Source organism: Tiliqua scincoides, chromosome 10, assembly GCF_035046505.1.
Source record: "Tiliqua scincoides isolate rTilSci1 chromosome 10, rTilSci1.hap2, whole genome shotgun sequence".
Taxonomy (NCBI): Eukaryota; Metazoa; Chordata; class Lepidosauria; order Squamata; family Scincidae; genus Tiliqua; species Tiliqua scincoides.
Window position 1 is genome coordinate 20,773,741 of NC_089830.1, and position 14,240 is coordinate 20,787,980.

Below are 14,240 nucleotides of genomic sequence, written 5' to 3' on the forward strand. Positions count from 1 at the left end.
TATCTGTATCTGAAAGATACAGATACCCTTTGAGCCACCTGTTGGGAAAGCAGGTTACACATTCCTTAAACAAACAAAACTGGTTTGAGCTGTTGGAGTCCGTGATTGAACCCATTTTGTCCAAATTTTAGGCAAGATGTTAACAGAAGAACCACAATGCAGTGATGAACTTAGCAGAAATTTAGTTGACCTGGGTCTGCAGCAGTCATCCAATCAAATCCCAGAAATGTTTGTCAATGTTTAAAAAGAACCACCCAGTTTCTGAAGGGGATGACCCTAGAAAAAGGAGTGAGGATTCTTGACAGGCAGCCGCAGGGAGAGTGAGGTGCTGTTCCAAGGTGAGTAGATGATCAGGCTGGGATGAAGAGTTAGCAGGTAAAACATCTTTTCTGGGATGATGGGTGCCAAACTTCCTGTACAATAGAACTTGTTTTTATTCCAAATTTCAGCACCCCCCCATCCCCGCAAATAGGGTCTGCCCTTTCAGCTCCAAACTGTCCTTTCTTCTGGACATTATCTAGAACTTTGTAGGGGTTCACCTATTAAGGGTTAAGGCAGGGCTGCCCAAATCCCGGCCCCTGGGCCACTTGCGGCCCGCAGAGGGCCCCAATCCGGCCCCCCAGAGAGCCCCCCCATCTCCAATGGGCACTCGGCCCGCTGGAAACCGGCCGCTGCCCCGAGGTGACTGCTCTTCCCCAATGTGACTGCTCTTTGTAGCGACAGCAAGGAAAAGGCTAAGAGCCCATCCACAACCCTCCCATTAGGTTGGGGAGGCTGCAGCTGAGTGCAGGCTTCGGATGGGGGGGTGAGAAGTCTTGGGTCTGTTTGTGCTGCTTGAGTTTGGCTTGGGGGGCAGGCACTGAGGAGGGAGAGGAAACTGTGAGTCTATTTGTGCTGGGCGTGGCAAGGGAGAAATCTCGGGATGTTTGAATGCAACTGGAGAGCATGTCTACTCGGCAGTAAGTCCCATCAGACTCAGTGGGGCTTACTCCCAAGAAAGTGTGGATCCAAATGAGCTGTGTGTGCTTGGTGTTGGAGATGGACGCTGCAGGGAAGAAATTGTGGGGATGTTTGAATGCAGCTGGAGAGCATGTCTACTCAGCAGTAGGACAGTGGGGCTTACTCCCAGGAAAGTGTGTGCTCGGTGTTGGAGGCGGGCGCTGCAGGGAAGAACTCATGGGATGTTTGAATGGGGAGGAAACCTACTGCTTTTGCTTGTTGGGGTTGCTGGCAGAGAGGGAGGAAGGTAGAGGTCCGTTTGTGAATGGGGAAATGCACGCAGCTCTCTGCCTGCTTCTAAGTTTGTTATATGTGTCAGGAATTATTTTAACAACCCCCCTTTTCTGGATCTCATGTGTATTACAAAAAAGCTCAGTAAAATTCATTCATTCATATAAGTGCCCGTCGCTAATATATTCATTTATGTAAATTTATTCAAATTTGAAATGTAAATTTCCCCTCCCCCCCACACAGTGTCAGAGAGATGATGTGGCCCGCCTGCCAAAAAGTTTGGACACCCCTGGGTTAAGGAATGAGAGCTCTGATTCTCTGGTCAGTGCCAAATCTGACCATTCTCTGATGCTAACCCTGTAGAGGTGGGAGAAAATAGTGGTAATGAAATAAAAACACATGGCTCTGCTTTCTGCACTTCTCATTTTTGTAAACAAACAACCCCAAATAAGTACAAAAGTGAAACTGTTTCATTTGGTTTTTATTTTTAAATTGGGGGGGGGGTTTCATGAGTAAAGACTGTGGCCACATCTGCTGACACCATACCACCTATATCACCTACCTAGTACACTTACAAAGAGATTCTAATTTATAATGTAAATTTGGAATAAAATAAAAAAAAACACAGCCCTGCTTTCTGCACTTCTAACTTTTGGAGAACACTGAAATCTGTGAAAAAAATAAAACTGTTTCTCCCAGTTCCATACCTACAGTTCCATGTTTATCTTGCCAGTACATTTGTTTAAGAAGTCCAAACAGTGGCACACTGTGAGTCCAGGGTGGGTGAAAGAGGAGAGGCTGTTTAACCCTTTCCAGTCTGACTCCATTCTCACACAGAGATTGCTTTGTCACTTAGTGGAGAAAAGTTTTGGAGTCCCTTTGTGTTTTCCACTGCAGAGGACTAAGTTTGATTTGAAAACCTATTGGCTAAAAAGGATGTCTTTGCTTAAATATTTTGGTCGTTTGAGAAAGCAGTGGTTCCTAAACCCCTACAAGGGAGTTGAGAACCAAGGAAGTGTTAGTATGGGCGAGGAGGGGCAAGGGAGGGGGTCAGTGATGGTGCTGCACCGATCCTCACTACCAAGGGGCTTGTTGTTGTTTTTTTACCTGAGGGGCAGAGCTGGCCTCTTGCAGGTCCCTGGAGGTTTGCAACCCCCTCTGATGCCCTCCATGGCTGTGTAACCAGCACCTATCTCTTACCAGCAATTATTTTCAGTTGGGTCTTGGGTCTCTGATTCACTGTTACACTCTGCTTAGGTCTGGTATCTTTCATCTTAGGCATATCAGGTAGCATTTGCCTTACGTCCATTCTCTGAGAATTTATCATCAGTGTTCTAACAGTGCAGAAAATAAGATACTGTAGACATCAACATGATTTATAAATAAATAAATGCACATTCCCCTCAATGTATTGTATTCTGGTAGAAAAAGGACAGCCCTCAAGCATTGAGAGGATTTACTACCCAAGAAGCTAATTCCTAGAACCGAGATAATGGCTTGTGGCCTTCCCTAGAATTACCGAAGAATGTGGTTGGAGGGGGGAATCGACCTCTAAGCAGTGGAAACTTGGTTAGAGAACATCCTACAACAAACCCATTACATTATATAGTTGCACAAGAAGCACAGATAATTAGATGATAAGGAGCTACTATGACGTCTGACTCTAGGCAGATACCAGAATATCAATTAGCATGTCATATACAATACCTGCCTATTGTTCAGTGATAAAAGGTCATCGCTGTTCATTTCTTATCATCCAGTTAGCTATGTTTCTGGTGATGTGGTGAAAGGCCATTCCATGTTGCTGTGAGAAACCCATTATACTATATAGTTACACAAGAAGCATAACTAACTGGGTAGTAAAGAACAGAGAGCTATGACCTCTTATCACTGAACTATAGGCAGGTATTGGATACACTATTTGGTTTGCTAGTACCTGCCTATAGTTTGGTGGTAAGAAGTCTTTGTTCTGTATGATCCAATTAGCTCTGTTTCCTGCTCAACTATATCATGCAGTAGGATATACCTCTGTACAGTGCAATCTTGCAATTCTTGTGAGATCTCGCACAAACCAAGATGGTGGCACTTGGGAGAGCCACTGAGAAAGAAGGGTGACCCTGGTATGTTTGGGAACCAGTTCTCTAGAGCAATCTGCATTGTTAGAATGCTGATGATAAAAGTGGCCATAAGGCAAATGATGTCTAAGAGTATTCTTGGTGGTTTCTTGTTGAAAAAAAAAATCCCATTTTGTAGCAATGGAGGTGCATGGAAAGCAGGGAAAGCAGGTGTTTAGATCCACTGATGAACTAATGGTACATTTAGAGTTACTCACACCTGTTACCCTGCACATGCCCAATCTCGTCTGATCTTGGAAGCTAAGCAGGCTCAGGACTGGTTAGTATTTGGATGGGAGACCGCCTGGGAATACCGGGTGCTGTAGGCTTATACCATAGTCTTTTGAGACTGAAGGTTGCCAACCACCACACCCTAAAAAAACCACTTGAATAATACTTGCAAAAGTCATCTCATAACTTTGGTTTCTTTCCATCTTGAACTCCTATCTTTGCAGTTTCTCCATGATGTCAGTGCCATATTTCAAGCACAAGGGGATCCTTTTCCCTGAAATAAACAGTTACACCGTAGAACATCTCAGCTACCTCGAAAATGAATTCCAGCTGTTGGACGATGATGTTGTGAGTGTTGTTTATCCCAAATCAGGTAGGAAAGAAAATGTGTGGAATGCGAGACACACAGATGCAGATGCTCGTAGAAAAATGGGGAAGGGCACTTCAAGTGGCACGGACAGAATTACTGATGACAAAATGTGGGTGGAAGAATGCTTCTTAAGCAGGAGAAAAGTTCTTGAATTTGTCATGATGGATCTCCAAGCACATTCTTTCTTCAAGAGGAGAAGATTTTAATTAACTTTAAGAATTGAAGAGAAATCATTGATCAGTACCCCTTAAATCATAATGGGTTTATTTATTTAGGATGTCTATATTGCCCTTCTCCAGGTAAGAAGCCTGGGTTGTATCCAGGCAGCCCAATCCTAACTTGCTCTGGAATAGGTAGGCAAGCTGGTCTGCCCCTTATCCAGGGTGGGGTTTGGTGTACCTGCAGCTCAACCTGGGCAAGGGGAATCAATTTCCCTTACTATGGCTAATGCAGTAGCAGCCCTAATGAATCTACTCGGATCTGCACCACCTAAAGAGGTGGCACAGATATGAGAAGCCTGGCACTGCGTCGAGTTGTCCAGGGGTGGGGTTAGGATCCAACCTAAAGGCTGGATCCTGGCTCCACCCCCACCTGGTTCTGGGCCGCCCACACGCCCACCCACTGCCCCCTCCCTGGAACGCCCCATTCTACCCCCTCCCCCAAGCCCCACTGCCTGCTAGACTTGACCGATGAGGTCCTACCAGGGCACCAGCAGAGTGGGCCCCATTTTGGCTTTCCTCCTTGCACGGTGGTGCAAAAGTGTCTTAAGGCACTTTCGTGACACCTCTGGGGCAGTGCAAGGGACTTGGCCAGCCTAAGGGCTGGTTAGAATTGGGCCCTAAGGGCACAATCCTAACCAGGTCTACTCAGAAGTAAGTCTTATTTTGTTCAATGGGGCTTACTCTCAGGAAAGTGTGGTTAGGATTGCAGCCTAAGAGAGTTAGTTATGAGTATGTTCTACTGAAATCGATAGCCCTAGTTTCCTGCAGGTTGTGAACACCCACCCTTTAGTTTCATTCGCAGAGCATCATGGGCCTTGCAGTACTTAAAGAAAACAAAAGCAGAGAAGTTTGATTCTGTTTTCAGCAGCAGATGGTGGGGAACCATTGGGAAAATGCTGCTTCTGTTGGCAGGAGCAAGTTCAGATGACAGATGTGGTCAAGGAACCAAATGTGGCTGTGATGGAACAGAACTGGAATGTAAAGGGGTATAGCCTATTTTCTGAAAGGTTCATTGTGATTCCCCCCCCCCCCCCTTGATTTTGTCTGTAATGGGAAATAATTGCTGGATGGCATTGAGCGGTGAGCCATAGGTATAGTTGAACAAAATGAACTGGGTACTGGGCCAAAGTCTTGCTGCTAAGGGGGCTGTTGACTGATTCAATGTTATCTCCTTGCCTAGTTCTATTTTATAAAAAAACAGATGGGCCTTGAGGTCGATCTACAAGGAGCTCCCTCTCCTGAGGTTATCACCAGACTTGTGAAAAGATATGATATAGAAAGGCAAGAGATTCTAGGCGCAGCTCAGAAAAAATGTTCTCCTCTGAATTTTCAGCTTAAAATCACAAGTGGTCAACAACCAAAATATCTGTCCCTCCTAATACACCCCCTGGAGAGAAGGGCCTTTACCTTGGCACACTGTAATGTGACCCCCTCTAATGACTTACATGGCAGATTTAGAAACGCCTCCTGGGAAGATCGTTTATGTAGCTGCAATTTCGGCAAAGTAGAATCTTCCGCACACATTATGTTGCACTGTCCCAGATATCAAGTACTAAGGCAGCAATTTCTCTCTCCCTTGCTCCATCCCAAAACAGGGCATTCTGAGAAAGATATAATTCAATTCCTTCTAGCAGGTGATGTAGAGCATACAACCCTCTCAGTCGCACGGTTCCTAAATTTGAGTATTCTGAATCGAGCCAAGCTTTCTGTACCAAGTAATCACTGAGTAGTCTACATCTTGGCAAGATCTTGACTACATCTTGGCAAGATCTGCAGAGTAACTGATTGTTTTCTGTCTTTTAATAATTCATGTTTGTATGTAAAATGTAATGTACGTTCATTTCTGTGTGTACACGTAGGTGCACACATATACATATATTTGGGTACTACTTAGGTTTATACTCTCTCTACGATTTTTGTACAGAGTCTTCACCTATCAAATGTTTATGCCTAATAAAGGTCTTGTTGACTGTTGAAAATGAGCTGGGGAAGAAGAGTCAACCCTGTAACATCCTGAACTTCCACCTAGGTACCCACTGGATGGCAGAGATCTTGAGCTTAATACAGCAGAATGGGGACCCTACATGGACACGCAATGTGCCCCTGTGGAATCGGGTGCCCTGGATTGAAACTGCTGAGGCCAAGGAGGAGATCCTGAACCAAGCTCGCCCAAGATTAATGAGCACTCACCTTCCATTCCAACTGTTCCCTAAATCCTTTCTCCACTCCAAGGCTAAGGTCAGTAAAATCAAATCACAAAGGAGTCATGCCCCACAAAGAAGCTTCCTATGAAGGGCAAAAGAGGTGAAAAGTGCCCATTCTCATAGGAGACTTAAGGAATTCTGGGATGTGCATTGGATTGCCAGATCTCCCTGTTTAACTGGGAGAATGGGCAGCAAAATGGAGGATGAATTTCAATATAAGTAAGTGTAAAGTCCTGCACATTGGGGCAAAAAATCAAAACTTCACATATAGGCTAATGGGTTCTGAGCTGTCTGTGACAGAGCAGGAGAGAGATCTTGGGGTGGTGGTGGACAGGTCGATGAAAGTGTCGACCCAATATGTGGCGGTGGTGAAGAAGGCCAATTCCATGCTTGGGATTATTAAAAAGGGGATTGAGAATAAAATGACCAATATTATAATGCCACTGTACAAATCGATGGTAAGGCCACACCTGGAGTACTCTGTTCAGTTCTGGTCACCACATCTCAAAAAGGATATAGTGGAACCGGAAAAGGTGCAGAAGAGAGCGACCAAAATGATTATTGGGGGACCTCCCTTACAAGGAAAGGCTACAGTGTTTGGGGCTGTTCAGTCTGGAAAAAAGGCGCTTGAGGACAGGACTGAGGCATACAAAATTATGCAGGGGATGGATAGAGGGGATAGAGGGATGTTCTTTTCCCTCTCACACAACACCAGAACCAGGGGACATCCACTAAAATTGAGTGTTGGGAGAGTTAGGACAGACAAAAGAAAATATTTATTTACCCAGCATGTAATTAGTCTGTGGAACTCCTTGCTGCAGGATGTGGTGACGGTGTCTGGCCTAGATGCCTTTAAAATAGAATTGGACAGATTTCTGGAGGAGAACTCCATCATTGGTTAAAAGCCATGATGGGTATGTACAGTCTAAGATTAGCTGGTCGCTCATCATGAGAGCTGGGTAGTAATTTCTTACTGTTATCCGAATTGGCTATGGATGGCAGTTTTTTCGCCTACCCCAGACTGGTGAGGGACGGAAGGAGTGTTCAGTAGGTTTCAGGTTTTAACAATTGGTCACTTGTGTTTGGGTTAAACCCAAGTTGCAGTCTAGTGACTTCATTGGGGGGTGTAAGAGTAAATAAAATGCCAGATGCAGGGGAGTGATAGCAAGATGCAAGTATCTTGCTGTGTATACGGAAGTACCATGGACAGCACTGGAAAAAAGTTTAATACTCCCGCCTGGTGGTTCGTGTTTGAACCACCTCTGATTCAGGTGTATAGAAATACATTGAATTTCTTTTCTGAAGGCATTTCTCTCCCCTTTAGGATGTAAGAAATAGGTTGCCATGAGGCGGTTTTGGGGGTGCACAAACGTACCTCTGGGAGGGAAAGAGACTGAGAGGGATGACTTCATGCAAAAGGTCACTTAGAATAAAGATGGAAATATTGCATACATTTGTTGTTGGCAACCTTCAGTCTCGAAAGACTGGTATCGCGCTCTGAAAGGTGGTTCTGGAACAGCGTCTAGTGTGGCTGAAAAGGCCAATTCGGGAGTGACAATCCCTTCCACACTGGGAGCAAGTGCAGTCTGTCCCTGGTCTGTCTCCCTGGCTATGGGCCTTCCTTCTTTGCCTCTTAGCCTCAGACTGTTGGCCAAGTGTCTCTTCAAACTGGGAAAGGCCATGCTGCACAGCCTGCCTCCAAGCGGGCCGCTCAGAGGCCAGGGTTTCCCACTTGTTGAGGTCCACTCCTAAGGTCTTCAGATCCCTCTTGCAGATGTCCTTGTATCGCAGCTGTGGTCTACCTGTAGGGCGCTTTCCTTGCACGAGTTCTCCATAGAGGAGATCCTTTGGGATCCGCCCATCATCTATTCTCACGACATGACCGAGCCAACGCAGGCGTCTCTGTTTCAGCAGTGCATACATGCTAGGGATTCCAGCTCGTTCCAGGACTGTGTTGTTTGGAACTTTGTCCTGCCAGGTGATGCCGAGAATGCGTCGGAGGCAGCGCATGTGGAAAGCGTTCAGTTTCCTCTCCTGTTTTGAGCGAAGAGTCCATGACTCGCTGCAGTACAGAAGTGTACTCAGGACGCAAGCTCTGTAGACCTGGATCTTGGTATGTTCCGTCAGCATATAGAAAATACAGTAAGGGACAAATGTACTGAACTTGGAGTGATGACTCATCAGTCAAAATGCGACTGGGGAAAACAGAGATCTTCATTTGATCAGCTTTGGATCCCTCACAATATATCTCACAATGTTTCTGAGGAACAGTCACATTGTTTGAAAAACGGGAGAGAGGGAGAGGGTGCACTCTACCTTACGTATGTTCCTTCTCCTGTCTCTCCTACAGATTCTCTACACTGTACGGAACCCCAAGGATGCACTGGTCTCATCCTTCTATTTCTCCAAAGCCCTTAAAATGTTGAAGGATCCTGGAACAATGCAAGACTTCCTTGAGGAGTTCCTGAGTGGGAATGGTAAGAAAACTCTCCATATGTACAAACTCAGCCCTCTGAATGCCACATGCATCCCCCTGGGATGGTTATGACCCACAGAAGACTTTTTTTTAAAAACCCTGTTGTCCCTGAAAGAATTTTGGAAAAAGGAGTCATAGCCAAAGATCTGAGAATGCTGTTTTTTCCCCCCGCATCTATTAAATCTGTGCCAGGCTCTCCAAGAAGCGGAACAGCTCATATGAGATTGCCCCTTTTTACCCTGTGAGACATCATGTCATACCGCAGGCCTTAGAGCAGTGGATCCCAAAATGTTTAGCTCCGTAACCCACTTTTAAATGACACCATCTAGGTTTACATGAGTAGATCTGCTCTACTGCTTGCACATGCCCTATCCTATCTGATTTTGGAAGCTAAGCAGGGTCAGGCCTGGTTAGTGCTTGGATGGGAGACCTCCCGGGAACACCGGGTGCTGTAGGCTTGTACCATAGTCTTTTGAGACTGAAGGTTACCAACCCAGGTTTACATGATGTTAAAAAAGGAGGTCTAAAATGAAATAATATCTATATATATTTAGAAGTAAGAATATTTTTTATTTATTTATCAAAAACATGATCCATTTCTTGTAATAAGGCAGTCATAATGAACTTTAATGAATGCTCTCTTTCTTTTTCCATTTCTCCCCAGAAATTTTTTTTAAAAGATTAAAACTTTTTGAGTTTTTTTTTTTTAATTCTTTATTGGAGGGCATCCACTAAGATGCATTTATCTCTCTGTATTTACACATGCTTGCAACCTGCAGGAATTGAACTCTTTCCAGGGCAATTAGTAGTTATCTTGCAAACTGCAGAAGCTGAGCTCTTTGCTGGGCAATAAGCCCCCACAATTTGCAAGATAGCTGCCAATTGCCCTGCAAAGAGCTCAGCTCGTCCAGTTTGCAAGGTAGCTGCCAATTCTTCTGCAAAACCACTCAGCTAATTTGTAAGACATTGACAAGATTGCTAGACAGCTGCTAATTGCCCTGCAAAGAGCTCAAGAGCTGAGCTCTTTACAGAGCAAGTAGCAGCTATCTTGAAAACTGCAGGAGCTGAGCTGTTTGCAGGGTAATTGGCAACTATCTGATTTTTGAATGGCCTCAGGGCTCGAGGTATTAGCTATCTGATCTTTCAGTCACTTGTGTTAACATTGGAGGCTCATCAGGTATGACCTAGCAGTGGGACGCGACCCACAGTTTGGGAACTGCTGCCATAGGACAAGAGCCATGGCTGAAGAGAAGCTGTAGAGGCTTTCATTGGCATCCTTCAGTCTCGGAAGACTATGGTATCACACTCTGAATGGTGGTTCTGGAACAGAGTGTCCTCTCCAGAGCGCGAAGCCTGGGTAAAGTAGATATGGAGGACAGACGGTCACCCATGCAGCAAATCCCCCCTCTCCACGTCGCTGAAATGGTCCAATGGAAAGGCAGAGGCCAATACGGTTGGTTCCAGCGGCGTCGCAGGTGTTGCCAGAACATGACTGTGTTCAGCCATGAACTGCCTCAGGGACTCCGGCTCTGGATTTTGCCTCGAGGTTGACTCCTGAAGCCTTTTCCTTAACTGGATGTAGCCACAAGGCAGTGGAGGTTTGGGATCAGAGTTTTCCTTCTCTCAGATGAGCTGCCTTCCCAGGCTAGCGAGTCCCATCTACCCGGTGGCTGTTTAGTCACCCGTTGATCGGTTCACTAATGCATAATTGGTTAATTAGTGCAGCTGATTGGTGGGCTGATAGTGTAATCCTGTGCACATTTGCTCAAATGTAAGTCACACTGAATTCAGTAATCAGTTAAGCCATTGATGCATTAATTAATGCAACTAATTGATGGGCTGACACACTTACAAACTTACTCAAATGAAAGTCACTGAATTCAGTAATTAAGCCATTGATGCATTAATTGATGCAACTGATTGGTGGGCTGGCGCGCTTGCAAACTTGCTCAAATGTGAGTCACTGAATGCAGTAATTAAGCCATTGATGCATTAATTAAATGCATTACTGAACAGTGTTAGTTGCATTTGAGTGGGTTTGTGGGTGTGTTGGCCCATTGGTTGGTTGGATTAATTAATGCATTAATTAATGCAGCTGATTAATGGGCTGACAGTGCAATCCTTTGCATATTTACTTAAATGTAAGTCACACTGTGTTCAGTGTAGAGGCTAACCTTCTATGTTCTGTTCCCTTTCCAACAGGCCCTTTTTATCCATCTCTGACAGCATCCCTACCCACTCTCACACAGTTGGAAGTATCAGTCGTTACTAGTATTGGGAGAAAACAGCGATAACGAAATAAAAACACATAACACCACTTTCTGCACTTCTATATTTGGAAAAAGCTGAAATCCATGAAAAAAAAAATTCTCCCATCTCTATCAATAGTGTTCATAGGAAGGGGAAAAGGAGCCAAAATGGCCAAGATGGTTCCTGTTTTTAACTTATTAAAATGTTGTAATGGTGTAAGCATGAAGGGCTGTGGATGAGACCTCATTGATGCTATATGGTGAGATATGGTGATGTTATAGTAAGTATCCCCACTGGGAGTGGAGAGAATGGTCCATCTCAACCCATTCTGCCATTTAAGCCTATACATTAGTTTCTATTACTACCTCTGTTTGCTCTTCCAGTGACGTTTGGCTCTTGGTTTGACCATGTGAAAGGCTGGTTGGCAATGAAAGACAAGCCCAACTTCTTCATTCACACCTACGAAGAGCTGCAGCAGGTATGGCTCCAATCTTGGCTGTATTCACATACTTGATATTTCCTCAGCTGAGAAGGTGACCACCTCTTCACTTTAAAAAAAGTCACTGGGGATATTCAGTGCCTTTCCTTGGTGAATGGAATATTGGCTCATTAGTCCAGGTATGCTCTAAAACAGTGTTCTTCAATGTGCAGGTTGTGACCCCAATGGGGTCATAAAGCCTCAGTTGGGAGGTTGTGGCAAACTTTCAAAACCTATGCAAGAGAGGACTTGGATCCAATACAATAAGAGTACTGCCTTATCAAAACCAAGTTCTTGCTATAATCCTGCACAGATCTTGCTCTCTGTCTTGCTCTGCACTCCCAAGGTCAGCCCTGATCAGGCTGCTACCTCACGTGGTAGAAGGAGAGGGAAATGGAATGGGCAGGAGTGGGGGTGGGTGGTGACAGGGGTGGGGAGTTGGTGGATTGGGTCCAAGGAGGGAGCGGGACCAGTGGTGGGTCCCTTGTCTCATCCATTGTTTGTTTGTTTATTGGGGTCCTGGCATGAGAAAGGTTGAAGACCAATGCTCTAGAACAGGGGTCTCCAAAGTTTTTGGCAGGAGGGCCACATCATCTCTCTGACACTGTGTCGGGGGCCGGGGAAAAAAAAGGAATTAATTTACATTTAAAATTTGAATGCATTTACATAAGTTTACATAAATGAATATATTAAAGATGAACTTGTATGAATGAATGAAGGTCTTGCAATAGCTCAAGGTCTGTAAAAGGCCTTGCACAAAGCAAAGCTGGCCTTTCCTTTGCTGCCTCTGCTGCATCACAGACATGAAACAGCAAGCAGTGGAGGGAGCCCTCATCCCACAGCTCACGTGAGAGATCAAACAGTTGCCCTCAAGCTGAGAGCAGTTGTGTCGGGCCAGTGCAGGCGCCAACAAATCTCCAGAGGGCCAAAGGCTCATTGGAGACTGGGGGCTCCCTGAGAAGCCTCGCAGGCCGATTGTGGCCCCAGGGCCAGGGTTTGGGCACCCCTACTCTAGAACAGGGGAAGCTGAACTTGTTTAATGTAAGAGCCACATATGATCAACTTCAGATATTTGAGAGTCGCATGAGAGATGTCTGAGAGCCACAATATTGAGAAGCATTTAAATTCTGAAATTCTTAAATATATTTACTCATCATGAACATTAAGCATCTGTTTTAATCCAGTGGAGTCTCAGATTATGCCTGAAAAATATTTAAAAGTCTTGAAAATTCCTTATTTACATTTTATAATGTATTAATAGGGCTCCAAAAAGAGCTCAGCCAACATATTTCCCTGAAGCACCCATTATATGTCAATGAGCTGTTTGAGGTTCACCAGCCACAGTTTGGCCACCCTTGCTATTGAGGTATTCTGCACCTCATTCAGAGTTCCCTGCCTGAATACTAGAGGTTGCCTTTGGTACCCTTCTGGCTCAGAAGCAGTGCAGGAAAAAATGGCAGGTGGCCATTCAGTGTTTTGGGAGATGCCTGCCTTGAACACTTAGTCATTTGGCTTGTCTGCCAACATAGTGATGGTTGAGAGCCCAACACACATGACAACAAGCTTTTCAAATCCTTGCTGACAAGTCTCCCCATCAGGTGTGTGGATATGGGAAGTGGTCTCCACATGACACTCCAGTGTGTGAATTCGCATTTATAGCCTCCGTTGTCTGTGTCTGTCAGGATCTATGGGGCAGCGTGGAGAGGATCTGCCGTTTCCTTGGGAAGGAGCTGACCAGCCAGCAGATTGATTCAGTGGTGGCAAATGCCTCCTTCCAGACGATGAAGGACAACAAGATGTCCAACTTCACCCAAGTAGCGGATGAATATATCGACCACAGTAAAGGGAAGTTAATGAGAGAAGGTAAAGGTTGAGTCAGGCTGGGTCGATTGATGGTGTTTTTGTATGTGGGGATTGAGTTCAAATGGCAGGAAGTTGATTGAGCTATAACATAGATCGAACCCAGTGCTAAACGGTTTGTTGAGCTGTGATTGAGGTTGCTTCAGAGTTCTTACCTCTGGAGCAGCTATTTAGTTGGGAATACCCTCTTTGAGATTTTTTGTCCTCTGTTCTGTTGCTGCAGGGAAGTCTGGCACCTGGAAGAACTACCTGACCGTGGCCCAGAATGAGTGGTTTCACAGTGTTTATCAGGAGAAAATGAGAGGTGTGACAGTGACCTTCCCATGGGACTGAAGAATGACAGATGGTTCCGTGTCCTTGTTCCTTCTGCCAACCACCCTGCAACGGTTCATCAAGATGTACACTATGAGAACACTGTAGAAGTGCCCCCAATGCTGGTGAAACAACATACCATCACATGTTCCCTATTTTGCTTGCCACCCTTGCAGTGGTGGTGGGCCTCAGCCTCCCCCACCCAGTTTAGGAGCAACAGGAGTGGGCAGAGATTGTCCCATCAGTTGCGCAATGACCCCTGCCTCTTTGCCATATCCTATGTTATGAGAACACTGATGAATGGAGCAGAAGAGGAAGTGTGAAGCAGAGGAGAGTTTGGGCTAGAGCGGCTCTGACCCTCTAGTCCACCAGTCTTCTCCATATTTCCTCTTCTGTTCTGTTGCCTTCTTTGAATTCAGGAAAGAAAACAAGGATCACTGGCTTGCATGCCACTGTGAAAGACTGGATCAGGACTTATCATACTGTCTTTAGTG

The 14,240-nt window shown here is 45.3% G+C and overlaps 1 protein-coding gene across 1 annotated transcript; it reads left to right on the forward strand.

The window, feature by feature from the left end:
• Window positions 1–3,809: 3,809 nt before the first annotated feature.
• On the forward strand, window positions 3,810–13,767 carry LOC136661461 (sulfotransferase 2B1-like). The gene is made up of 6 exons (XM_066638738.1): window positions 3,810–3,948; window positions 6,196–6,404; window positions 8,721–8,847; window positions 11,480–11,574; window positions 13,257–13,437; window positions 13,658–13,767. The coding sequence occupies exons 1-6, from the start codon at window positions 3,810–3,812 to the stop codon at window positions 13,765–13,767; spliced, it is 861 nt and encodes a 286-aa protein (XP_066494835.1).
• The last annotated feature ends 473 nt before the right edge of the window (window positions 13,768–14,240 follow it).

Bases quoted from the DNA above. Each gene is read 5' to 3' on its own strand.
- LOC136661461 (XM_066638738.1), top strand. From the start codon at position 3,810: ATGTCAGTGCCATATTTCAAGCACAAGGGGATCCTTTTCCCTGAAATA. The intron at 11,575-13,256 runs GTATGGCTCCAA...TGTGTCTGTCAG, and splicing joins CCTACGAAGAGCTGCAGCAG to GATCTATGGGGCAGCGTGGA. The intron at 13,438-13,657 runs GTAAAGGTTGAG...CTGTTGCTGCAG, and splicing joins AGGGAAGTTAATGAGAGAAG to GGAAGTCTGGCACCTGGAAG.